Source organism: Leptonychotes weddellii, chromosome 15, assembly GCF_054177405.1.
Source record: "Leptonychotes weddellii isolate Sample4059 chromosome 15, ASM5417740v2, whole genome shotgun sequence".
NCBI classification, from domain to species: Eukaryota; Metazoa; Chordata; class Mammalia; order Carnivora; family Phocidae; genus Leptonychotes; species Leptonychotes weddellii.
This window is the reverse complement of record NC_138383.1, coordinates 10,580,071-10,605,832: the sequence shown is the minus strand read 5'-3', so window position 1 is coordinate 10,605,832 and position 25,762 is coordinate 10,580,071. Positions and strand designations below refer to the sequence as shown.

The 25,762-nt window shown below is 46.3% G+C and overlaps 2 protein-coding genes across 9 annotated transcripts in view; one reads left to right on the top strand and one right to left on the bottom strand.

Moving 5' to 3' along the window:
- Nucleotides 1–25,762, bottom strand: part of ARSG (arylsulfatase G) — an 83,758-nt gene that overhangs the window by 57,645 nt on the left and 351 nt on the right. Inside the window, exon 1 of one of the 6 annotated variants that reach the window (XM_081804632.1) lies at nucleotides 19,352–19,432. The exons of 2 other annotated variants lie outside the window; for them this stretch is intronic. The gene's annotated coding sequence lies outside the window, so the exon portion shown is untranslated. 3 more of the 6 variants (XM_081804634.1, XM_081804633.1, XM_081804631.1) reach the window with 3 other exon arrangements.
- On the top strand, nucleotides 3,797–21,711 carry SLC16A6 (solute carrier family 16 member 6). Of its 3 annotated transcripts, none has more exons than XM_081804616.1 (6): nucleotides 3,797–4,004; nucleotides 10,766–11,004; nucleotides 13,390–13,533; nucleotides 14,866–14,994; nucleotides 17,574–18,389; nucleotides 19,496–21,711. In XM_081804616.1, the coding sequence occupies exons 2-6, from the start codon at nucleotides 10,773–10,775 to the stop codon at nucleotides 19,744–19,746; spliced, it is 1,572 nt and encodes a 523-aa protein (XP_081660742.1). In that variant the 5' UTR covers nucleotides 3,797–4,004; nucleotides 10,766–10,772; the 3' UTR covers nucleotides 19,747–21,711. The 3 variants fall into 3 exon arrangements, with proteins under 3 accessions (XP_081660742.1, XP_081660744.1, XP_081660743.1); XM_081804618.1 differs by lacking the exon at nucleotides 19,496–21,711 and adding an exon at nucleotides 19,334–19,442; XM_081804617.1 differs by lacking the exon at nucleotides 3,797–4,004 and having other exon boundaries at nucleotides 10,684–11,004.

Genomic DNA, 25,762 nt, shown 5'->3' with positions numbered 1-25,762 from the left:
AGATAAACCCAACATATCTACCTGGAATTCTTACAAGGAAGTCTGTGGGCTTCTCTGCTATCTGCTATCTTGAGTTTTATTGAAGTTTTAAAGCAAGAATTTGCTTCAGTCAAATACACATGGGTCCCGTTTCCAACCCACCCCTCCCACCCCCCCCACACCCCTACCTGGCACAGGCCCTCAGGTGAGATGGTGGGTGGTGGTGCAGAATCAGGGAGAGGAAGAGCGGATGGGTGGGAGACCAACACCTCCCAAAGGAGTGCCCTCTCAAATGCTCCCCCTCTTCATGGCTGCTCTGAAGACCCAGCCCTAAAAACGGGTTGCTCCTCTCGGAGCTCCAGGCAAGATTCCTTTCAATCTACTTACCCAAGTTTAAGTTCTCACGGGCTGGTAAATGCAGTGAGCTTATTTGCAAGCCAGGGTCATATCTGCCTAGCAACCCAACATGAAGACTAGAAGAGCTATAAACGTAGACAGAGAACAGGCCGGCCAACTTTGCACAAAGGAATCTGTTCTCATGCAAATGACCCGAAGCCAGAGGGCTAGAAAGAGAGAGCAGAGGGGATAGCCTCAGGAGCCAATTTATTTCCCCAGAAGATGCTGACGGACTTTTTAAGGGGCATCCTCACAGCCTTGCCCACTGTACATGAAGGACCCCAGGGTATCTGCTGTACTGAACTTACAGCACACACAACAGAAGAGGCTAAGGGGGGAGCCGAACCCTGAACTTAATATCCTGATTTTTCTGGTTCTGTACTCCAGACTCCAAGGGTTCTTTTGTTCGGATTTAGAACTAAACAGAGTTAGTTTTGTTTGGGGGGGTTTTGATTAGCATGGTAATGCAGTGCTCTCCTTCTCTTTGCTTTCCCGGGAGGAGTGAAAAAAGCAGGGGTTTTCACGCTTGGTCTCACTAGGAAAGGGACCAAGGTGAAGCCAGCTTCTAACCAGGGCGAGCAAAAGTCACTGGCCTGTGGCTGGCAAGACTGGGCAGAGATTGGGTTTCCAACACCCCCTTCCCCAAATGCAGGTGGCAAATGTCATCTCTGGATGAACTTTAGTTACAAAAAGGGCCAGGGTGTGTCTATAAATGTTGTGAGACCTTGCGTGAAGCCCTCCAGGGCTCTGTGCATCAACTTTTCTCATCTGTAAAATGGGAGTAGTGTCAACTGCAGAATGTTACCGATGGGGTTAGATCACATGTAGGGATGGCATTTAATAGTGTTGGGAACAAAGCAAACATGCAAAAAATTAATAGTTCTAATTAATATTAATAAAATAATAGCGATTTAGTATTAGTATCATCATTACAGTTATGCCTCCCCAACAGCCAGGGCTTTCACTCCGGCCAAATACTCAGATGTGACTTTCTCAATCATTCATTCACACCTAGAGCTTTTGGCATGATTTGCCTAATGTTTTAAATCAAGAAGCCCAAGCACCAGGAACTTCCAGGACTTGATTAGAATCACTCAGTTATAGGGGCGCCTGGGTGGCTCAGTCGTTAAGCGTCTGCCTTCGGCTCAGGTCATGATCCCAGGGTCCTGGGATCGGGCCCCACGTGGAGCCCCACATGGAGCCCCACATCGGGCTCCCTGCTCAGTGGGAAGCCTGTTTCTCCCTCTCCCACTCCCCTGCTTGTGTTCCCTCTCTTGCTGTGTCTCTCTCTGTCAAATAAATACAATCCTAAAAAAAAAGAATCACTCAGTTATAAATAATGGGCTACACCCATAGGTTCCCAAGACCCAATACAGTAGATACTGTGCCATATTAAAGATGACAATTCCATAGTGAGCGCAATGGCAGGTCCTAATGCACTGTGAGATCCTAAATCTGAAAGATTACACTTACAGTCAGTCCTGTTTTAGCACTGTTTTCATTTCAGTGATTAAAATCATTTTTTAAAAATCATCACGTGTGGTTTCTTCCAAGAACAACTCGAAAGAAAGGATCGCTTGTGGGGTGGGGGGATGCTGGAGTCAGCGATCGGTATGGTAAGCCATAAATAACAACAATAAGAGCTAATGGGCACCGAGGGCTCATCACAGGCAGTCATTTTGATCCGCACTTTTCAGGCATCATAAATGAGAGCCTTCAGTTCTGGGAATACAGATACTGACCCCATTTTACGGATTTGGAAATTGACGCTCCAAGAGGTTAAGTTACTTCCACAAGGTTGCACAGCTCATCAGTTGCCCCCTGGCCGTACAGAACTGGCCCGTAACAGAGCACTTTACGCGAGCACACCTGCTCCCCACCTAACCCACACCAGAGCCTGTAACCGCACAACGACATTTAACGCAGTAGACCCTATCGCCAAGTCGTGAGAGAAATGAGGCAGCGACTGCAAAGGGATTTTTACTAAAACTCAAACCGCCGACTCCTCCCGGTGGCGACCCCGCGTGAGCGCGCTCCCCAAGTAGGCTCTCATGAGTTTCTGACATCAGAACCACTTCCTCGAACCCCAGTGAGGGGAGCAACCCGTACCCAAGCCGACGGGGAAATGCAGAGAATAAGGTCTTTGCTTCCGAGCAGGTCTCAGATTGGCCCTGGGTAGGTGAGGTGGAGACCAGGAAGCCAAGTCTGCGCCCCCGCGGGCTCCGAAATGCCGGGGATACGACACACTGCTTTGTCCCCACGGCAAGCTCTTAACCGGTTTCCCGGGCATCATCCGCCGAGTTCGCAGTGACCTTGGGGTCGGGGACTTCGGGATGAGGGGCACGGACTCCCCAACCGTCCGGGTCCCTCCCGTCCTGGGGGCTCTCGGCGGATTAGGCAGCCACGCACCTGTGTGCACGTCGCCAACCGCCAGGGAGGGAGGATGCGCGCGCGCCCCGACCGGGGATGCTGACTCAGCCCGGCTGCTCACATCCCCTTCGTGCAACGCGGATGCTGTGGCTGCCGCCGCTGCTGCTGCAAAAGGGGGAAAGCAAGGCACTCGTAGCAGCCGGGCCACTCGCTGTCTAGGGCTCACTGCGGCAGTCCCTCCCCCGCGGCCCCATAAGGGGAACCAGGCGCGAGTTGACGAAATGGGGGGAAGTGGACGCTGGAGGAGGAACTCGGGGTTCGCGGCGCCGCGCGCGCAGCTCACACCCAAACTGGAAGGAACCTGTTCTGCCCGGGGCGGACGCGGAGCCGCCGCAGCCGCGAGCGCCGCGCGGGTTTAGCCCCGGCGCCCCCCTCCCCGCCCGCCCCCAGCCAATCCCCAAATCCTCCAGGCGCGGGTGGACCGGGCGCTGGGAGCGCCGGGGCGCTGCGGGAAGGGAAGCGGCCCCTGGCCCCCGCGCGCGCGCCCGGCCAGGGGTGCTGGGGGAGAGGTGCAGGCTCCCCGAGCACGCCCGCGCTCCCCGCCAGCGGTGCAGCAAAGCGCCGGGGTCCGGTCGGGCCGGCGCGCAAGGCCGCGCCCGGGGGGGGGGGGGGTTGGGGGAGCGGGGCGGCGTGCCAGGGACCCCGGCCGCAGGGGCGGGGGTGGCCCCGCGGGATCCTGTGGTTGGCTCCAGACGGCGTTACCTTCCGTGACCCCCAGCCCGGGCCCCGGGCGGGCGCGCGCCAGGCGCGGCCCCGGTCCACGTGGGCCGGCGCGCGCGCGCCAGGCCGGCCCCCTCCTTGGCGGCGCTCGGCGCTCGCAGCACATGGTCGGCGGCGGCGCGCCCCCGAGGCCGGCGGAGACCGGCTGCAGCCGGTATAGGATAAGGGATAGGCAGCGACGCGGGGCCGGGGCGCGGGCAGCAGCACGCAGGGTCCGGGCGCAGGCAGCCGGGGTGGGGGGCGGGGGGAGGGTGTGGCCGGGGTGCCCGAGGCGCGGCCGTGGGTGGGGGGCCGGGGCCGGGGCGCTGCGGGCCGGGTGCCCGCTGCTCACCCGCCGGAGCCAATTTGCGGTAGGCTCGGGCCCACGCCCTAAGGGGTTAAACCTTTCTCATGTTACCGAGCGGCTTATAAGGAGGGGGAGGCCAAGCCTCCGCCTTATTGGGAGCCTTTTGGGGTTTATTCTCTTCCCTTCTAACTTGGTGAGTTGGTTTTATTATTTTACATGTTTAAAAGTTTGATTGTGGGGTGTGGGTTTGGTTTTTTTTTTTTTTTAATCTGTGTTGGGAGTCTTATTTATTTATTTATCTTTTTGGTGGGGGAGGCGGGAGGAGACCACTTCACATCTTAACATTTTGGAGAGGTTATTCTGAAAAATATTCTGACAGTTGGGAATGCCCAGGGCCACCGGGATGACGCGCTCTCGCCAGTGTGGGCAGCTGAGAGTTGAATGCCCGTAGCCCTGGCAGTTGGGGTCCGGAAAATAGCTAGAGGCAGGCTTGGTTTGGAGTGTCCCCCGCCCCGGGTTAGGGGCTTCAGGCCATCGGGCGAGTGGGGGGAGCCCGGCTCACCCCTGCGTGGATTTTCCGCATGAAGTTGGCTGCGCGTCACAAGAGCGAAATGTCAGAGGTACCTTCCCCAGGCTCGCGCGCGCGCGCTCTCAGGCTGGCCACTGAGGCAGCGCGAGGGCAAGTGGGAATCCCTGTGCACCCCCCCCCCCCTTGGCACAGGCACCCGGGACAGCCAGCGTGACCCCGCAGAGGGAAGGCAGGGATTGCCCTGCAGAGCGCGCGGGTCCTACACCTTGACCGTGCGAGCTGTCAGCGCCTGACGGCTGGTCCCGCTCAACTTCCAAGGTTCCCGTTTGGGGCTGCCAACCGCAGGAAAGCGCCCGAGTGGCTGAGCAGTTCCGTAGTGGCGGAGGATGATTTTGCAGAGGAAATGGGTTCTTTCCTTCAGGGTTTTTTTTTCTTTGCTTTGCTTTTTTTCTATGCTTTTAAAATGAAACCCCCCCCCCCCACTCTCCCCTGGCAGACAGGTGACAGAAGTTTGTTAGGTGGCAGGGAAAATGTCACCCAACGCGGGGGGCGTTAGTCTTAGACAAAGCTCCCCAGAGCCAACTGGGGAAGAGCATTACAACTTGACAACCTGGAAGCTGGTTTTGTTTGCACCGTTAGACACGCGTGCCATTTCCTTCTTGCGGGAGAGGGTTTCCACTCTGGGAATGAGATTTCTCAGTAATCTTACTGTTGTACAAATCATAAGATGAGTGTCTCATCTGCAGAAAAATACCAAGTGCTTACGCTGAAATTTCTAAGCGATGCATCCTCCCATGTCCCAAGCACCATTATGCGGCATTTTTGGGGTCAACAATACATCCTGCCCCAGGGATAAAGAAATATCTCTTCTCATAGTTAAGGGAAGGGTGGCCAAGATAGAGAGTTCCAGTTTGTAAATAAACAATGCAGCCAAGTGGAAAAGCTCCTTCTGTCTTAATGAGTACCACTAACTGTGAGTTTTCCTTCTGTGGTTTCCAAAAATGGACCTTCCTCAGTGGAACTCCTGAGGAGGACACTTAAAGTAGGGGTTCAGGTTTCAACATCATGGTCTTGTAAAATGGGGGAATCGGTGGTAGCCGATGACTCAGAGCTGCTGAGGCAGACCTCCAGGTTAGGCTGGGGACTTTTTTTTAATAGAGAATTCAAATGAACTTCACCTAAATGCAGACTGGTTTTGACAACTGGGGCTGGAAACAACTTGTCGAAAGCTGTTCTCTCTGGGCTACGCCTTTCAGAAGAACAGAGATTGGCAGGGCGTTTGCCGAGAGGCTTGGCTTATCCCAGCAGTCACCACCATTTCGATCCAAAGGCTGCATTTTGGACTTTGCTCTGAACAGACCCTGGACTGACACTCTGATGGTCTATAATAATCCAATATTTTGCATTCTGCATGCCCCCAAATCCAATCTTTACTCAACAAATGGAGTCACAGTGAAATCCCCAGGTAGAGCCGATTTCCGTGCCTTGGCAGAAGCCTCATTTATTTAGGGTTAAGACAACCGAGTACTCACTGGAAATACTCCAAACCGCCCCCCTGTATTTGGTCATTGTATTTCCTTTGGGGAAACATGAGGGTGCAGGTGGGTTGGCTGCCAGGAACCCCCGTTGTAGAATTTTACAGTTGGGAGAGCCCCTCAAGTCCGCGGTGTCTAATCCCTACTTTACAGATGATGAAATTTAGGGATTAAGTGATTTCCCCAAGATTGTGCAGCCAGTTAATGGTAAACAGACGTTCAACAAATAATGCCCGAGGGCTTCAAGACGACAAACCCATGGGCTTTGCCCCAAAGGGCTCGAAAGTTAAGAAGGATGAAAGTGTAACTCAGAGCAAGTCAGGCTCAAAAGCTGTGCTAAAACTGCAGATTCTTAGGACAAGGCGAGATCAGAGATGAGGAGCAAAACTCTCCTACTTACCCGCTGACAGCACAAAATCAAGGAGCAAAGTGATTCGGCCCCTCAGGATGCCTCACCAGTTAGACCCCCACGTAGTAAACCAATTTCCCTTTCTGTAAGCTAAGTTCACATCACCAAAAAAACCGAACCAGACGGTATTTTGTATTCTGGAACTCGTAGAAGCTTCTAAGTAACTGAGTTCAAAATTCAGGCCTTTGTTTCTAGCTTTGTGGAGGGGGACACTTTTCAGCCAGTTGGCCTATGGAATGAATGGACGTATGAAAAAGGAGAGGAGACCAGGAAAGGATTTATTCCGCAAGCAGGGACTTCCTCACTTGGCGTTTTATAAGGCTAGAGCAGGGCCCTGCTTCAGCAGCACGCCCAGACTCCTACTTTGTCTAGGGAACTTTTATTGAGCACCTACTACGTCTGAACACACTGCCAGGCTGTGGGTCTGGAAAGAGCTGCCGATCACCCTTGTAGGCGCGTGGACATGCAAAACACAAGAGTTTCTCATCCAGTATGTTTCAGAAACCAGGTTATTCTACGATTATTCTAGATTGTGGTCTTACCCTCAAAGCTAAATACAATAGGACATGCGATGTTTTAGGATGATAGAGGCATAACGTTTGGAGGAAGAGCGGGTTTGGGGGTGTCATCTTCCCTTTATGATGTTCCCAGTAATGATAAGAAAGCTTCTGTTGTCCAGAAACCTAACAGTGCAGGTGAAAGTTCTGTTAGGATCTTGCTTCAGGAGAGTAGCACGGATGTAAAGCAAAGTTTACAAAAACAAAGGCATCGAACACCCAGAGGGAGCTCAGAAAGTCCACAGATGAGAGCAGTCAAGTCTTCCATCTAACCAGCCACTGCAGATCAGGTCTAAGCAGGGTCCAACTACTTTTCACCTCCATTTGCAAGAACCATCTAGCATTTGCACTTTCCTGCTTCCCTGGGCCACCAGGTTTGGCCTGAGGAATCAGGAGATTCCACGTATTCAGATTGCGTGCTGAATACAAGAGTATGAATTGCCAAAGCAGAATGGAACCTTAAAGAGCGTCCAGGCCAACCTCCCTTAACTAATGGAGGTCAAAGGAGTTTTTGTCTCTGAAAAGCATTCCTCACAATCTCTACCTAAGACACCCCCTTCTGGGTCTTTTCAAATGATGTCCCTTAGACTGATAAGGCAGGAGCCCGGGAGGCAGGAGACCTGATTCTGGACTCTTTAGGTCAAGTGCCTTCTCTTGGGTTCAGTTCCTCCCCCTTTGCAAAATGAGTACGATTTTACAGTGAGATGGACAAATGAGCTCCAAATCCCCTTTCTGAGTTAACATTCCATAATTGTAACACCACCCGGCTCCTGGTTGATGGGAACCCCACCCCGTGTTGCACGTCCAAACCACAAATCATAAAGGGCAAAGAAGGAGTGAGGTAGGCACCCATCACCAGAAACTTCTGACGATCGATAGGTAACCCCCTCTTCATAACAAAAACGGCAATCTTGTCCTACATGCAGTCCCAATGTAAAGATTCTGTCTCTTGATCCCATAGTGGTTTTAGGCTAGAGAGAAATTTCTGTCTCTTTGGGGCCTTGATCAGTTTTATCCCAATATGTCTTTATTCAGGTTGGTCCTGAGCCCTAAGGTCATCTGGGCACCCTTCTGGGTTAGAACAATCGTGCCAATAGGTCCTTGGGCTTGGTTACCACTTAGCCTAACTGCCTGTTAGAAACGTGCTGAGCTCTGGAAGGACATGGCAAATGGTTTTACTACGCATTTCAGGCTTAGGATTCCTGTCATTACCATCAACAGAGATTTAAGTCCATAGAGACAGAGACCATCCCTCTTGTCTTTCACTGGAGTATCTATCCCTGGTGCCTAGCATAGGGCCTGGCCCCTCATAGGCACTTTGTTGAAAAACTAAATACCAACTGTGTGCAGGGTCTGGAGGTGGGAAGGGAGAAGAAGGTACAAAGAGTTCAAGGCCCCAGGATTTGTTTTCCTTGAGCTTATAATTTAATTGATCAAATAAGATAAACACATATAAGTAAACAATACCCCATTACTAAGGGATACGTATCACACGAAGAGAACCCCCTAGGTGAAGTGGGTCAGAGGACGCATTGTGGAGGAAGGAAGATTTGATGGCCTGGGGCCTGACAGGTACCTGCTGTAAGGGGGGCACCTAGCCCCCCGGCGGGGGTGGGGGGGAGGTTAGCGGGAAGGGTGTGGCAATAGACAAGGTGGTTAGGGACGGGAGGGCAAGGAGGAATCCATTTGGACCAGAGCCTGAGTCAAGTCTTAGAACTGGAAGCGAGAAGGCTACAAAGAGAGGGTGGGGTCCAACGATGAAGGCATTGAAAGCCAGGCTAATCCCTGGGTTTTATTTATCCTTCAGAAAGAGGAACGCCACTGAAAAAGACTAAGCAGAAAAATGTCATAACAGTGCAGCATTTCAAAGAGATTAATCGTACTGGACACACAGAGCCAGTTAGGCTAGTAAAGGAGTCTGGGGCTCCACAAGGAAAAGCCCAACGAACAGCCTGGTGGGGGGATGAACTAGAAGGGGTGAAGCTAAGGACCTAAGCTGTGGGCTCATACCACTTTCCCCCCACTCTCCCCTCCACCTCTCCCTAGGGATAAACACTCAATACTAGATAGACCCTATTGCTGGGAAGTACTTTTATTTTATTTTTGGTCTTCTAGATCTTAAGCCCAGCAATGTCTCACTCCTCTGCCCCCGCTGGCTTCATCTTGGGAGTGCATTTTGAAAGTGTAATGAAGGAAGGGCGTTGTGAAAACCTCATTTGGGGGAGGGCTCCCCACTTCCATCTTAAATCAGCTGTTTTCCATGTTAGGGAACACTAATGGCAAAACTGTTCTGTCGATGCTCAGCCTACATCTTGAGGCATTTAACTGGCCTCCCCCGCTTTGCAAGTGCTCTCAGGAAGGACACACTGACGCACATCAAAATGCAGAGGTCTCTGCTGCAGAGAGCATAAGCTTTTTTAAGCATCTTATGCCCTATTTCATTCAATCAAATATTTAACAGTAAAGGACAGAAAGTGAGTACACTGTCCTTTTAGAGACCCAGGCTACGGTGGGAATGGCACCCTCAATAGGATGAACGCTACTGAGTTAGGTCAGATGCGCTGCTTTTTTAAGATTTACAGAGTAAACTCAATATTAGATCCTAATCCCAAAACTTGGCAAGTCGACTGGATAGATGGGGTTGTGTCCTCTTATTTTTCAGTTGCCCTGCATTATCAATAAAACCTGCCTTAGTACTTGAACACAAGTTATGGCCAGGAAGAGGACACTCACACATCCTGAAAATTCACCTGTATACAACTGTATGATTGTAGAGAATTCTTCAATTCAAGTGTTCTAAGACCATGGACTCATGTATTATTATAGATATTAATTTGGGGTTGGGCTAAAAACACATCACTGTTTCTTTTATTTTTATTTTTTTACTTTTAAAAAATTATTTATTTTTTATTATGTTCAATTAGCCGACATATCACTGTTTCAAAGTGCATGTAATTGCAGGGGCTCTGCAAATGAGTGTTAGAACCCAGTGGGGAAGACTCAAGTTCACCCATCCTCCCTCCAGTGTTAAATACAGTGTTTCCCCTTACTAGTGGTGTTTCGGGCACAGGTCTGTTTTGCTCTGATATTTGTTGCAGTTCAAATGGAAAAGCATACTAAGGTCAGGGGTAACTTGGTTAGGTTAACTGGCTGCCCAGAGCCCTGCAAATTTGTAGTGCTTTCTTTGGTCACTGTATTCTAGAGTATTTGTCAATTGCTGATACGTCAAGTAGTGATCAACTTTGAGGAATTTACTCATGCTAAACAAACTCCCAGAAGACAGAGTTCTCACATGTAGGTACATCCACGGGGGACACCAGATCATAATCAGGCTGACTGAGCGAGAAACGGGATCAATGATCTGAATGGCTGGTAGCATCAGGCAGAGATGCATAGGGTATCTATAGGATGTCACAAACGCTTATCCCATAGAAGGTGCTAGATGGAATGTCAATGTCGGCCTCTCAGCCTCCCAGTTTCTAGGCTTCATTTCTGAGCAACATGCTTTATGATCAGTTCAAGCTTCCTTTACCTAACTGGTCTTCAAGTTCAAGGTCAGCATCAGTACTTGGGTCTGGTGGCCATTCTGTGTCCTGTGGGCTGCCCCTACGTATGCCGTTCTGATTCCTTTTGTTTGTTTTTCCCATTTATTGTCACAGCTGGGAAGTCTTACTTCCCATTTCTTCGGGGCTTCCATCTACAATACAAATACAAAAGAATTTGGAAGTAACAGTCCCCAGCTGTGACCATTGAATAAATATGTAACTGTTATCCAAAGACTTTATAGTAACTGCACATTATTTAAATATTCATCGCCCTAAGAAATATGGTACTTAGTTTTTGTCTCTTAACGTTGGCTAAAGAGTAGCAGAAGCATCAACCCTATTGCTGGTCTGAATTTTTTTTTTTAATTTTTTATTTCAGATTAAGAATGACCCAAAAGACATCACAGCTTTGTTCCAGAGCCAATGTTTATACTCAAGTGCCTGATGGAGGATGGGGCTGGGTGGTAGCTGTCTCTTTTTTCTTCGTTGAAGTCTTTACCTACGGCATCATCAAGTCATTTGGTGTCTTCTTTAATGACTTAATGGACAGTTTTGATGAATCTAATAGCAGGATCTCGTGGGTCATATCAATATGTGTATTTGTCTTAACATTTACAGGTTAGTACCTCTTTCTGTTTAAACAACATGTAACCATGTACCCCTTTTCATTGGCTTAACTACATAATGGTCCCCATCCTGTTGGCGATGAGTTTCCTTCTATGACCTGTGGGCCCTTTCAAGCCTCAAATAAGTAATATGGTTTTCAGGGGTTTGGGGATGGCAAGATACGAGGTGCTGAAGGAAAAGGGCTTATTTGCCACCCCGATGGCCTTCAGTGTATACACACATGCATTAAACACCTACTGTATGCACACTCTTAGGATATGGTAGATGACTTTGAGGCCAGCAGTAAACCTCCATCCTGTATAGTCATTTTCTAAAGACGCAACAGCAAAAGCATTTGGCATCCTAGGCTCTGGTCTCATAAAAACATGTTTGGCAAACAGGCTCGGCACATGAAATGTGGGTACATGACGAAGAACGAGGGGGTGTGAAATAGGATATAGTGTAAAGTGACAAGCCTCATTCAGAAGGGATGAATTCCAGACACCTGCTTCCCTAAAGGATTTCACTGGCTAGCCACCGTGCAGAACTCCCACGTCCAACAGCTTCAGAGAAAACGGGGTTTGAGTATAACTTGTAACATGCTCATTCTCACTGGGTCCCCTACGGGCCTGATTCTCACGACGGTCCATCCGTCTGCCAGGGGCCACACCGAGGGCTTCTGAGAAAACACAGCTACTGAACTCACCTCAGAAAGCTAACGGGGCTGACCTTACACTTCCCTGACTTTACCTTAATATCCTGCCAATGGAACTTTTACCTCTGAAGTTTTCTTTCTTTAATTCTAGATAGTTTTCAGGCATAAAATGTCTTAAAAGAGGCAGCTCCCCTGTCCTTTCCTATCGAGTAACAAACTTCTCTTACTACTCCTAATACTCTGTCTTGCAAGCTTCACGGAAGAGTTCCTAGTTCAGGTTTAACTGAGTATTAAGATACTCAATTTTCTAATTGTGGAAAGTTGACTTTCTTGGAGAGATAACTGAAGTGAATTAGAACTAAAATTTCACCTTTGGTAATCTAAATAAAAAGAAAATGCCAAAGCTTTGCTTTGAGCTCTTTTATAACCAAAAATAATACGGTCAATAAGAAATGTCCAGTTAATACTATTATACCAGAAAATAAGTCTCTTAAATGCTATTATTATAGTAGTTAATGCTTTGAGCCAACATACTACCTAAAGCTGATGAGAGTGGTTTCATTATGAGCTATATTCAATATTGGTTTATATTCTACTAACACAGAATTATATATACACCAACCCCAGCAAAATTTAGTCCTTTTTCCCCCTCCTCTATCCAGCACGTTTTGTGTTGTGCTTTTATCCAATTCTCAAAGGTTCCCTCATCTCTGTATATTCAAGTCAGTATCAGGGTCAGCCTAAGTAACATACCACCAGGAAACGAATTTATCAGACTTAAATGTTCTTCAGGATATGGAGTATAGAAGCTAAATGAATGATAATCCCTCAGCCACTCGGAATTATCTATCCTATGGCTATCCTCCTTTTGGGGTGTTCAACAGAGAATTCACTATACTTTCATATCATTTTCAGAAAAGTCAAATGAAACTGAGCTAGAAACTGACCCAAAATGGAGCTTTTTAAAAAAAGAATCCAAAGCAGTGACTGTAGAAAAAGGAAACGATTCAAGCCATCATGGGAAAGCCCATTTTTATGACAGAATAACATACATTAAATGCATATCTAACTTTATAGGTGCTCACGGTGAGTTTATATCACTTTCATCTAAAAATATTGCTATAAGTTTTATACTGTTATTCTGGCTTTCTCTTTAAGAAGCCTAAAAAATACACTGTCCGGTTGAGCAAATATAACCATTGTGTAAAATGCATTATATATCACACATCATCTTTTCATGTTCAAGACTTAAAAGAAGGAATCTTGTTTTTTAAAGATTTTATTTATTTGAGAGAGAGAGCGCACATGAGAGAGCATGGGGCGGCGGGGGGGGGCAGGCAGAGGGAGAAGCAGACTCCCCGCTGAGCAGGGAGCCCCACACGAGGCTCGATCCCGGGACCCTGAGATCATGACCTGAGCCCAGGCATCCCAAGAAAAGGAATCTTAAGAAAGCTAACGCTTATGCCTTTGGAGTTAAAATATCACATTATGGAGGCCCCTGGGTGGCTCAGTCGGTTGAGCTTCTGATTCTTGCTCTCAGCTCAGGTGCTGATCTCAGGGTCATGGGATCGAGTCCTGCGTCCGGCTCGGTACTCAGTGCGGGGTCTGCTTGAGATTCTCTCTCCTTCTCCCTCTGTCCCTTCCCCTGCTCTCTCTTTCTAAAAAATAAATAAATAGAATAAACAAATAAATAAAATCTTAACATAAGAAATAAAATATCACATTATGGTCCTTATCTGCAGCTCCCCTTTCTGCTGTCCTGAGCACCCGTTTCGGACACCGTCTGGTGGTGGTGGCAGGGGGCCTGCTTGTCAGCACGGGAATGGTGATGGCCTCCTTCTCCCGGGAGCTCTACCACATGTACATCTCAATCGGCATCATATCCGGTAAGTGTTGCTCCTGGGCTCGAAAGAAATACCCAATCTGAAGACCAAGGAAGGGGAGGGAGGGGGTGCAGCCCAAAGAGTACTTCTGTCTCCCTTTCTCTGTTGTTTTTTTTTTCTTTGAAATTAATAGTGTCCCAGATCAGTGGTTCTGAACCAGGCTGGATGGACTCCAGGGGATATGGGAACCTCCTCTCAGTGCCCCAGAGTTTCTTTTTTTTTTTTTTTAAAGATTTTATTTATTTGACAGAGAGAGATACAGTGGGAGAGGGAACACAAGCAGGGGGAGTGGGAGAGGGAGAAGCAGGCTTCCCGCTGAGCAGGGAGCCCGATGCGGGGCTCGATCCCAGGACCCTGAGATCATGACCTGAGCCGAAGGCAGCCGCTTAACGACTGAGCCACCCGGGCGCCCCTGCCCCAGAGTTTCTGACGGGCTTTAAAAAAATATATATTTACCCATGAGAAAGATAACTTCTATTTTGCATGAGTTTGCAGCCAAAAGGCATCATTTTCATAAAGTAAGATGTGAATTTCTTTAGCGGGTATTTCCACAGTGGGAATGCGAGGCTTCCAGGACATAGGGGAGGGTGCAGCAGGAGAACTCTTTTCCCTTTAAAAGGAGTCCACACGTTACTTACAGATGATATACGTGTTTAGTGAAGATTCTCACTTTTCATATATTTCTGCACTTAACAAAGCTCATTGATTTCCAAATACAAGTCTTCTTTAAAAACTATATTCAATAATAGTCCATTGTGAATTATAGAAATTGTTTTAATGCAGAAAAATAGGGGGAAAAAAACAGAAAACAGTTTTATACTCCTAGCATCCCAAAAACAATGGTTACAGCTTCTCTAGACCTCTAACGAAACCTATTTTATTTTATTTTTTGTTACAGCACCTTTTTTTCCAGAATGGAATTCTTGGCTCCCAGAACTTATGATTTAAAAAAATAAACGCCCCTCCCCCACCAAACAGTTTATAATGGCAGCTTCTATTTCCCCTTTTGCCCAGGAATTATTTCGGAAATGGACTGTTTGGATTTCCAAGAGATTAGATTGTCTGGTTGTTAACTTTTTTGGTATTATTTTCAAATTGTTATGCACTGTGACCAAAGTCCATGTTGGCACCTAATCTTCTGCAAAAGCAAAAATGTCTTTTTGACATGGCACAGAATATAAAAAAACTAAGTCATCCCTAAAAGTACATACATACATACGTAGGTTAAATTAAATACTAAAACAAAAATAAATACAAAAATCCCAGATCTTTGAATGCACCCTTCTGGGATCAGTCGGTACGTGGTTCTGACTGCTCTTTCCCGCTTTCTTTCAGGTTTGGGATACTGCTTTAGCTTCCTACCAACTGTCACCATTTTATCTCAGTACTTTGACAAAAAGCGCTCTGTGGTCACTGCACTTGCTTCCACGGGAGAATGCTTCGCGATGTTTGCTTTCGCCCCAGGTAGGCGGACTGCGGTAGTCCACGGGGGCCGATGGGCTGGGGGAGGCCGCTCAGCCGCTCCTGCCAACAGTCGGCTGAGGGCTGACTTTAACTGCATTCACAGGGAAAGATTATTTGCCTTCTCTCCTCCAGCGCATTTGTAGGATCTGTCCTCCCTAATCCCATTTTAGGATTTCAGACACTGTAACACTAATCCAAGTTGACATAAATAGGAAGATGCAAGACACATATTCGGTGAGAAGCCCTGAAACATCCGTTCCAAACAAAACAAATAAGATAATGATTTGAGATTATTCATATTATTTCTCTCCTTCGTTAAACGTGGATTTAAAATATGCTAATGAAGTTAGTTCAACATGGATTTAAAATATGCTAATGAAGTTAGTTTTATTATCTGTGTGTGGGTAATCTTACAGCAAAAAAAGAAAATTTTTTTTTGAGAAAGAAAGAGAGAGAGCACACGCGTGCATGCTCATGCACAAGGGGCAGAGGGAGAGGGAGAATTTCAAGCAGGCTCCACGCCCAACCAGACGTGGGGCTCAATCTCACGACCCTGAGATCTTGACGTGAGCCAAAATCAAGAGTCGGACGCTTAACCGAATGAGCCACCCAGGCATCCTCACAGCAAAATTTTATCCCTGGTTTTTTTGCTACCTCAACATCAGTAGGTGAATTACACTCCAACAGGTAGTGGACGGTTAACCTTGGAGACCCAGATTCATTTCTTTGCCATTTCTTGAAGAACGTGTCAGTGGATTACACTGTTCAAAGGAGATAATGTAGAATTATTTAGGGGTGACATGTCCTAATGTCTGAAGCTTTTCACATGGTTCAGAAAAATGAATGTGTGTGTGCATATAAATATATAGGAAGACGGGCAGAGAGAGAGAGAGGAAATGTTAATTAGTGAACTTAGGCAAAGGGCAGACGAAGCACATAGGTATCATTCTTTCCGTTTTGCTGTCCGCTTGAAATTTTTCAAAATAACACGTTGAGGGGAGCGTCAGTGCTCTGTGAATGTCCTGAGGGTGGAAACTGTATCTTGGTCGACTGTTCCCGAGCACAGGGCATCTCCCTGGTACCCGGTAGGCACTCAAGAAGTGTGAAATGGAGAAAGGAAGATTGCACCCACTTTTGCTGGATGAGTGTAAAGCTTTTCCAAATCCCCAAACCTAGGGCGCCTGGCTGGCTCAGTGAGTAGAGCTTGCGACTCTTGATCTCTGGGTTGTGAGTTCAAGCCCCACGTTGGCCGTGGAGCCTACTTAAAATAGATAAATAAATAAATACCAAAAAAAAAAGTGCAAAACAACCCTAAGCCTAAAATATTTTGCAATTGGAAGTTTGCCACATGAATGGGAAGAATGGGAGGCATAAAAACATGCTATAAGAGTAAATGCCCCCTCCCCTCTACTTCTGGATACCCAGCTTAGCATGTCTTCGTAGACATGCTCTCAAAGAATTAGACTATAATAAAATCCTACTGAATATTATTTAACCTTTCTGGGTTGATTACGAAGATTACTTTCAGGGTCTTGTGAGGCCTGCATTATTCAGTTGTCACTGTGGGGCTTTATGCTTCCTCTGGCCGTCACCCCAGCCTCACCTTCCCGTATCCAGCAGCCGAGGACCCTGGTCAGCAGCTGAGGACCCAGCTTCCTGGCAGGAAGGAGCAGGACTCGGGTAGTTAAGGACAGTCTGCCGAGCAGAAACCGTAGAACCCTGGCATCACTTAATTCTGGGATAATTATGAGCTTTTGGGGTCTTCGTTTATCTTTTTACTTAACCCATCACTACTAAGGATCATGAGTGCAGGGACAGTGATCGAGCTCAGAGGTGGGAAATTCTGTTTTTAAAAGGCCAGACAGGGCGCCTGGGTGGCTCAGTTGGTTAAGCGACTGCCTTCGGCTCAGGTCATGATCCCGGAGTCCTGGGATCGAGTCCCACATCGGGCTCCCGGCTTGGCGGAGAGCCTGCTTCTCCCTCTGACCCTATCCCCTCTCATGCTGTTTCTCTCTCTCTCAAATAAATAAATAAATAAAATCTTAAAAAAAAAAAAAAAAGGCCAGACAGTAAATACCGTAGACTTTCAGGGGACTCTGAGGATCTGTCAGAACAGCTCAGACTTGCGGTCACGGCCAGAAGCTGCCGCTTGGCCCATCAGCCGAATGAGCGTGACTGCATTCCAGGGGAGCTTTATTATCAAAGACAGGGGGTGGACTGGGTTTGGCCTGCAGGCTGCTATTTGCCAAACCTGCAAGTAGGTCACCAGCCGATTTCATGTCTTAGGCCTCCACCTGGCAAAACGCACCCTCCAAAGCTCTTTTGGAGACCTCGGGCCACCAAGCGTGGCTTTATCGCTAACCATCACTGCGCCCATTTTCTCCTTCCCTGGATCCTAAGAGCATCAACACCGAGGATAGAGGATATAGGACAGGTGGGCTGCATTCGCACTGCTGAGTAAATTTTTACAGCAGTCATGACAAGTCTGAATCCCCGTTTCGGCTTGGTATTCTCCCCTGGGTCTTGAGTCTGTTTCTGACCTTCGATTTTATTTCCTCTCCACTCCCACCTTATTCAAGCAATCACGGCTCTGAAGGACAGCATCGGCTGGAGATACAGTCTCCTCTTCGTGGGCCTGCTGCAGCTGAACATCATTGTCTGTGGGGCGCTGCTAAGACCAATTATTATCAGGGGACCAGGGTCCCCGAAAGCAACCGCCCACGAGAATCGGAAAGAAGTGCAATATATGCTCGAAAATGAGAAAACACGCACCTCAATAGACTCCATTGACTCAGGAGTAGAACTAACTACCTCACCGAAAAATGTGCCTAGTCACGCCAACACAGAACTGGGGCCGAAGGCCGACATGCAGCAGATCCTGGTGAAGACCAGCTCCAAGCCCAGCGATAAGAAAGCCCCTTTATTGGACTTCTCAATCTTGAAAGACAGAAGTTTTATCTGTTACGCATTATTTGGTCTTTTTGCAACACTGGGGTTCTTTGCACCTTCCCTGTACATCATTCCCTTGGGCATCAGTCTAGGCATTGAGCAGGAGCGAGCTGCTTTTCTGTTATCCACAATGGCCATTGCTGAAGTTTTTGGAAGGATTGGAGCTGGTTGTGTCCTCAACAGAGAGCCCATTCGCAAGATCTACATCGAACTCATCTGCGTCATCTTACTGATGGTGTCTCTGTTTGCCTTCACTTTCGCGACCGAATTCTGGGGTCTCATGTCATGTAGCATCTTTTTTGGTTTCATGGTTGGAACAGTAGGGGGTACCCACATTCCGCTGCTCGCCGAAGACGATGTCGTGGGAATCGAGAAGATGTCTTCTGCTGCTGGTGTGTATGTCTTCATTCAGAGTATAGCAGGACTGGCCGGACCACCCCTTGCAGGTAATTTAAATACACAAAAAATATGTACCCTTGTCTACTCTTGCCTTATGAATTGTGCTTCTTGTTAGAGTTTAAAAAAAAAAAAAAGACTGCTTTTTATAGTCCCATAGAATTTCAGAGCTGGCAGGATTAGAGATTACCTGAGCCAACTCTCTTGACTTACATATGAGGAAATTGAAGGTCAAAGCAGGGCAGCTAACAATCATATGGTAAATGAGTGACCAAGTTGGGATTAGAACGCGCGTCTGCGGTCCAGGCTACCCAGGGCTTTTTGCTAACATCTTGCCTTGGCTGTGCTAGAGGGGACCCCGTCCATGTATCACCCCATTACCCTCTGACTTTGGTACAGCAGCCCCGAGGGACTTTTGTAAGTCACCTGCCCTTCTAAGTAAGGAAGGGTGTGAGGGAACTGGGCACAGAGCACACTCTGCAAATACTTAATTGATTACTACACAATATTTCTTGTAGGAAGGACTTGGGTGTGCTTCATACCTTGGCCCTGAATAGGTCCTCAAAAGTTATATTACGAGGGAAACCCTACAACATTTTAAAAGATCCCTGAAGTGAACCCAAGTGAAAATAATAAGGCTGTTCAAAATATTTCCTTCTCAAAGAAGCATGCAGGGGCGCCTGGGTGGCTCAGTCGTTAAGCGACTGCCTTCGGCTCAGGTCATGATCCCGGGGTCCTGGGATCGAGCCCCGCGTCGGGCTCCCTGCTCGGCGGGGAGTCTGCTTCTCCCTCTCCCTCTGCCCCCCCTCCCCACTGTTCGTGCTCGTTCTCTCTCTCTCTCAAATAAATAAATAAAGTCTTAAAAAAAAAAAAGGCAGCATGCCTCTAACTGTCCCAAGTTTTATTCTCCACGAGGACAGATTAGCCCATGAAGAACATGCTAGCAACACTGTGGCCTCCGCCGTATTTGTCCTGACTTATTTCTTCTCCCCAGTCCGGAAAAGATGCCCACCTTCCACGCTCCTGGCTCTTTAGCGAAAGCCGAGAAGGCGACGAAGCCACGGAGAAGCTTCTGCCCTCGAGGGGAGCCTGGGTGAGCGCGGGGCTGTGCCCATGTTGTGCCCGGGTCGCTAACAACTGCCGTGCTCTCCCCCAGGTCTGCTGGTGGATCAGAGTAAGGTTTACAGCCGCGCCTTCTATTCCTGCGCGGCCGGCATGTCCATGGCCGCCGTGTGCCTCGCGCTCGTGAGACCGTGTAAACAGGGACTGAGCCAGTGTCATCCTGCGGGCCAAGGACAGGCGGAGAGTCCTCGCGGGAAAGCTCCACGGGACATCCCCGAAGACTTTCTCGAAATGGACCTTGGGAAAAATGAGCATAAAGTCCACGTGAAAATGGAGCCAGTATGACAGGCTCCCCAGGAAGGGCCACCACCCCGTCGGCTGGGGGGGGGGGGGGACACAGGGAGGTACAGGGGGCTCGCCACTCTCCCCAGTTTTATATCTGCATTTTAAAGGGAATGTACATGAGAATACCACCAACGTCCTTTTTTTTTTTTTTTTAACTTTTTAAGTTTTCCTTTTTTGCTTGTTTCTTAAGCCAAAACAAAAACAACCCAGCACTCTTCTGTACGTAAGTCTGGTTGCATTCGGTAGCAACACAGAGATACAAAGAAGGACCCTGTGGCTCACATTCCAGTTTTAAAATGGTGACGCGAATGGGTAAAGTGGTTTTCAAGAGCTCTCGCATGTGATAAAAGGCCGTCTTACAAAAGGACAGCTAGCCCAGGTCACTGAAGTGAAGTTGGCCACTCCAAACAAACAAACAAAACTTCAATCATTTTTAAAATTTCTCGTTTTCAGAAATATGAGCAAATTGCTTAACACCCCTTGGAAAACCTGAGGTCTCCGTTCACAAACATTGGCCTCTCCGTTTTTCAAATACTCCATGGGAATGAAGTACAGTTTAAGACCAAACATTTGGCGAATAAAAAGAAATTAAAAAAAAAAAAAAATCTGTAACTTGAACTTCATCAATGTGAAGATTACCACTTCTTTTTATGGCCAGTCATTACCAGAAGTATTTCAACACAGAAGATAGAGAATGGCATTCAAAAATGCGTTTCCTGTTGCTTTTAATTATTCAGAAATATGTGATGGTAGTGTCCTTAATTTAAACCTCTATTTATTATTAAGTTATTCTAGGATGATTAATCAAAAGAAATAAAATCTGAGACCTAAGCATCATTTTTACCTCCTTTTTGCAGTCCTTTAAATGCCTCAAACAATACGTCTTATCTTGTAAAGTCACTCTCATAAGAGGGCCAAGTTGTAATGATTCTTCAATTTGATTAAAGGCCACCTCTGCTATTTGAAGGGGAAAAAATAACCGCCTTAGCTTTTTAAAATAATTTGTTCTATCACCTAAGAATACTTGAGGATCTCCTTTGATCGGAATTATATTTCATTGAATCATTGAAGCATTTCTGATTTTTTTTTAACAGCTAACTGTTGAAGCATTTCTGTATTTCACATGGGGTAGCCGAGACATGTATTTTTACCATCATAAGTTACAAGTTGCGATTTACATCGTATATAAACCTTGATTGCTCTAAGTTGCCAGAGTTATCGGGTAACTGGTTGCTGTTGGTTTGTTTTTTGTTTGTTTGTCTGTCTGTTTTTGGAATTACACTACATGTATAAGTATTTCTCCTTTTCTCATTTTTCTGTAAAGAGGGCAAGTGTGACTACTTACTTATATGTACTGAATCTCACTCTCCAGGTGATGGTCGCTCGCTGCTCCATCTTTTATTCATCTTTACTGTTAATTTATGACAACTCAGGGGGAAAAATATAACAAGCCTAGTTTGGTTACAGGTACACACAAGCTTGAATATTTCTCTGCACTGAAATGCAAGTGGCAATAGCTCATCACCACCTGCTACATTTTGTATAGCATTTTATCAGCCATAGAAATAGGACAATCTGGAAAACTCTGGGGGGTGGGGGAGAAAACGACAAAGTGTCTGTCGCAAACAGACACACCTAAATCAAGGTGGATGTAGCAAATCTCTGTCACGGCTTGAGAAGGACTTTGAGCATGTGGCGGTTTTGCAAACTTCCATAACTTCAGCACTTTACAACATTTTTTACTATGAATGTTCAATACAATTGAATATTTATAACTGATCTCTGAGCAACCAGCTCTAAGTCCATTCTGTTAACTGCATGAAAAAAAATATGCCAACTTAAGTATGTCAATAATCCGGTTTTAAATGTTTGGAAGAAAATCAAAACAGGATTGCTGATTTGTTCTGTATTCGTGACATTCTGGTACTTCTAGATTTGCAATAAATGTATGGCTTTTTTTATGTAGAGACTGATTAGTTTTTTTATAGGCTCCTCGGCATTCGTTGTTTGATCCAACTCAAGTTATAAAAGCTCAAGGAAGATTCACTTCAAATAAATTTTTTTCACTTTTCTGCAAAATCTTTTACCTCTCCTGGAGACACATAACCATTTCCAAGAAGTGTTTGTTGAACTTGGTTGTTTCTTAATGAAAAATATATGAATGAAATGAGATCGTGGTCACCACACAGTAATAGCTAAGCCTATCAAAAGTAATAAATAGTGAAGACTATCTATATCCAGTTATAGACTAGTCCTAAGAGCTACTCTAACCTCTAAGTGAACAGCATACTCTCCATGCCAGGGGTCAGCAGACTTGTTCTGGAAAGGTCCAGATGGTAAATATTTAAGGCCTTGTGGGCCATGTGGGTTCTGTCACAACTACTCAGCCCCACGGCTGCAGTGTGAAAGCAGCCAAAGACAAAATGTAAAGTCACGAGCATGGCTGCTTCAATAAAAATTTATTGATGGATACTGAAATTTGAATTTCATCACGAAATATTATTTTGATTTTTTTTCAACCACATAAAAGTGTTTATAAAAAAACCCTATTAGCTTGTGGTCCGGAAAGAAAAACAGGCAGTGGGCTGGATTTGGCCTGCGGTCTGCAGTTTCTGACCCCCTGCTCCATGCATCTGCGACCCTGGAAGGCTCAGGGCCACCAGCAGCACCTCTCTGAAAAGGAACGTCCTGACCCATAGGAAAGGATCATTGTGGTCAATGTGGCTTTTAGATCATAGGTGCCAGAGACAGGAAAGATCAAACAGTTGATGGCACGTTAATTACAAGTTTTCATTTCCTGGGATTAAAGAGATTCTGCTCCAACCTTGTTGACTTAATAATGTTTCAGTCTAAATGAAGACTACTTCCCTCCCTAAAAGTAAAATTATTCCAGTGGTAAAAATGAGTTAAGATCATGTGCTCTTTTAAGACAAATGCACCCTTTGTGGATACAATGTTTCCAAGCCTTTTTAACAAAGTTACCAGTTTTGTCCTCCTGTAATGTGTAATGTACCTTTTGTACATTTTTTTGTCTTTCCTGCAGCTTAATACCTGATGATAACATAGAAAAGAGGACCCGTGTCAGGGTTGCCATGGCCCAGTTATCCATTCAAGTCACCTAGAGGTATTTATTACATTTAGGTTTTCGTACTCTTTCTCAAAAATATTCAAAATCAGAAACAATCATGAATGCTTATTTTAAAAAGCTCCCAAGTATCAGGCTCGCTAACAGGGATTTAAAGTTCAGAGACCATTGCTTTTAAAATTTTAAACGGTTATAAGGTTTACTTGAAATGACCAAGTTATTTATTTTGGGGGAGGGGGCAGCAAAGAAAGGTTTATTGAGCGATAGGAAAGTGATCAGGTGGTAGTACAAAGGACGGAGGGGACCTGAGATGGTTGCCAGAAACGACAAATTTAAAGACAATTCAGACTTGTTATGTCCTAGAAGGTCAATCCTATAAGTACAGTAGCATTGAGAAAAGAGAAGCTGGACTTGTTTTCCGATTTGTCTTTGATAGAGATGTTAATCAAAGGAGGGCTGCAATCACCAACAGGTGGGCCAGCCGCTGTTTAAGCAAGGAAACTAGCTCCCCCTGGTGTTCAGCTTCTGTAAGGACTCCCCGGGGTGCAAAGAAGAAAAGGGCCAAGTTTCAACAACACACAACTCTGCTTTTCAAGGGAGAAAAACTCTCACATCCAAATCAAAATTACTTCAGTGACCATGCATTTCCTAGAGGGAAAAGTGGACAGCAAACGTGATATTCCAGAAATCTATAAACGCCTTTTAAATAGAGCTCAGCAAATATTATGGAGAGAAAACACACATTGTAGCCATGGATTTATATTATTTAGATACCTTTCCAGCAACTCAAGAAAAGCACACCAACTGTCCTAGCAACCTACTCCCCTAGAATTCAGGCAAAACTGTAAGGACCTTCTCTACACTGACAGTTCCTGTTCTAGGATCCGACTGTGCAGCTGAGCTCCAGACTCACACAGGCCTGTGTGACAGCACCTGGTGCCAACTAGGCATTTCCAATTTCACATGTCCTCAGCAGAACTCTTGACCCTCCTCCCCAAACCTGCTCCTGCACAAATCCTATTGACTTTACTTTCTAAATATACCCAGAACCTGCTTTTGCCAATTCTACCAGTACCCCTGATCCAAGCCAGTATCGTCTTAGCTGGATTATTGCAATCATCTTCTAGCTGGTTTGCCCAATTCCGCTATTGCTTTGATTTTCCTGTTTTAATTTTCCATAGAGAAGCCTTACGATAATCCTTTGAAGGCACAAATCAGTCACGACCACATTTAAAACCTAAAATCCCTAACAATGGGTTCTTCGTGAACTTCCTGCTCTTTCTTTCTTCCTTGCTCCCTGATACTCTAACTGCACTGGCCTTCTTCTTGTTCCTTGAAAACACAAGCTTCATGCCTTAGCATTTTTCCCTAGTCCACCCTTCCCTTTGACGTGTGCATGATGTGACCCTGCAATTTGGTCTCCTCCAAACGTTCCTGAGGAGGCATTCCTGACTCTCCTATCCAAAACAGTCCTTGTTTCTACCCTTTACTCTGAAAACAAAAGAAAAAGTTATACAAGTATTTGTTTTCATTCATTAACCAGGTCTCCTCCATTTGCACCTTAAGATAGTGGGTTTTTGTTTGTTTGTTTGTTTACTGCTACTTCCCAGGCTTTGAGCAGGGCCCCCGCACAGAGTAGGTGGTGCTCCAAAAAATACTGTTGAATGAATGAATGAGTTCATTTCTCATTGGCTTTTTCAAGAGGAAAGAACATGGTATTGATTTACAATTACAGCCCAAGACAGTCTGGTGCTGCTAGAAAGCAGTTGGGTGGCCCCAAGACACTGAAAGCACTGTGATCCAAGCCTACTGTCCCAACAGCTGAGGATGGGTCTCTAAGTGCCCTCAAGAGTGCTGTATGAGCCAATCAGCTGTAAGGAAGAAAACATAGATCCATCCGAGACTAAACAAACAGAGGGAAGAAATTATCCCGAGGGTAGGTGTGCAGATGGAGGGCTCAGTTTTAACATATTGCTGGAGCAGATTTTGTTTTAACTTAACCTATTTTCTAGTGGTCTTTTTTTTTTTTTTTTTAAATGCCTCCATGGGTAGCAAGTGCTTTTCTGGATATTGAGTCTCTTTTTTAGTGCTAAGGCAGAGTACATGGACTGATTTCTCTGACTTTGAGCAACCCCAGATGGCCCCACTTGAATAGAAAAGAGGTTGAAAGAAAGTTTAATCTTGTAACTCTTCTATAAACAATCTGGGAGGGGAAAAAAAAAACCGGTTAGGTTTCTGGCTCCTGGTATTTTACTTATGAGGTCATGCAGCAGAGGGAAAACAAAGCAGAATTCGTAATTAGGGAGACTTGGACCCGGTCCATCTTTGCCATTGGTGCTACTGAGAACAAGTTTACTTCGCTACTGCAGGCCTGTGTCTTCACATGTGAAATGAACTGAGCAAGATCCACATTATTAACACTCTACAGTTCTGCATTCCAAAAATGAAAACGCGTTTAGAGGACAGACCAGGCCCCTGGCAACCGGAGACGGTAAAAAAAAAAAAAAAGAAAAGAAAAGAAAAAAAGAAAACAGGGCCGCGGGGAATAAACAGCAAGATCTAAAAGCCGGTCCATCAATTCGGACTCCGTAGAGTGTTCACATCCTCTCGGCTTGAATGCCAACTCTCACGGTACTGCCAGAAAACACGCAAAACCTTTTCCTCTAAAAAGCCTTTCCTATGAATTCCTATTAATTCAACTTCAGAGGTGCATCTTGCCGTGAGCAGCAGGAATCGGTACTAAGCTAGAGCGGCGCGGTCCAGCCCCGTGAGCCCCGTGAGCCGCGCGGGGCCGTAGAGCACTCGCCATGCGGCCCTCCGAGCTGAGAGGTGCTCTCAGTGTCAAGTGCACACTGGAGTTCGGACACTTAGAATGAGAGGTGAATGTAAACTCTCTCCATTTTTATATCGACCACAGGTTGAAATGGTAAT

Excerpts from the sequence above, each read along its gene's own strand:
- SLC16A6 (XM_081804616.1), top strand. The coding sequence starts at position 10,773 with ATGACCCAAAAGACATCACAGCTTTGTTCCAGAGCCAATGTTTATACT. Across the intron at positions 14,995-17,573 it reads GATGTTTGCTTTCGCCCCAG|CAATCACGGCTCTGAAGGAC; the intron begins GTAGGCGGACTG and ends ACCTTATTCAAG. Across the intron at positions 18,390-19,495 it reads GGCCGGACCACCCCTTGCAG|GTCTGCTGGTGGATCAGAGT; the intron begins GTAATTTAAATA and ends GCTCTCCCCCAG.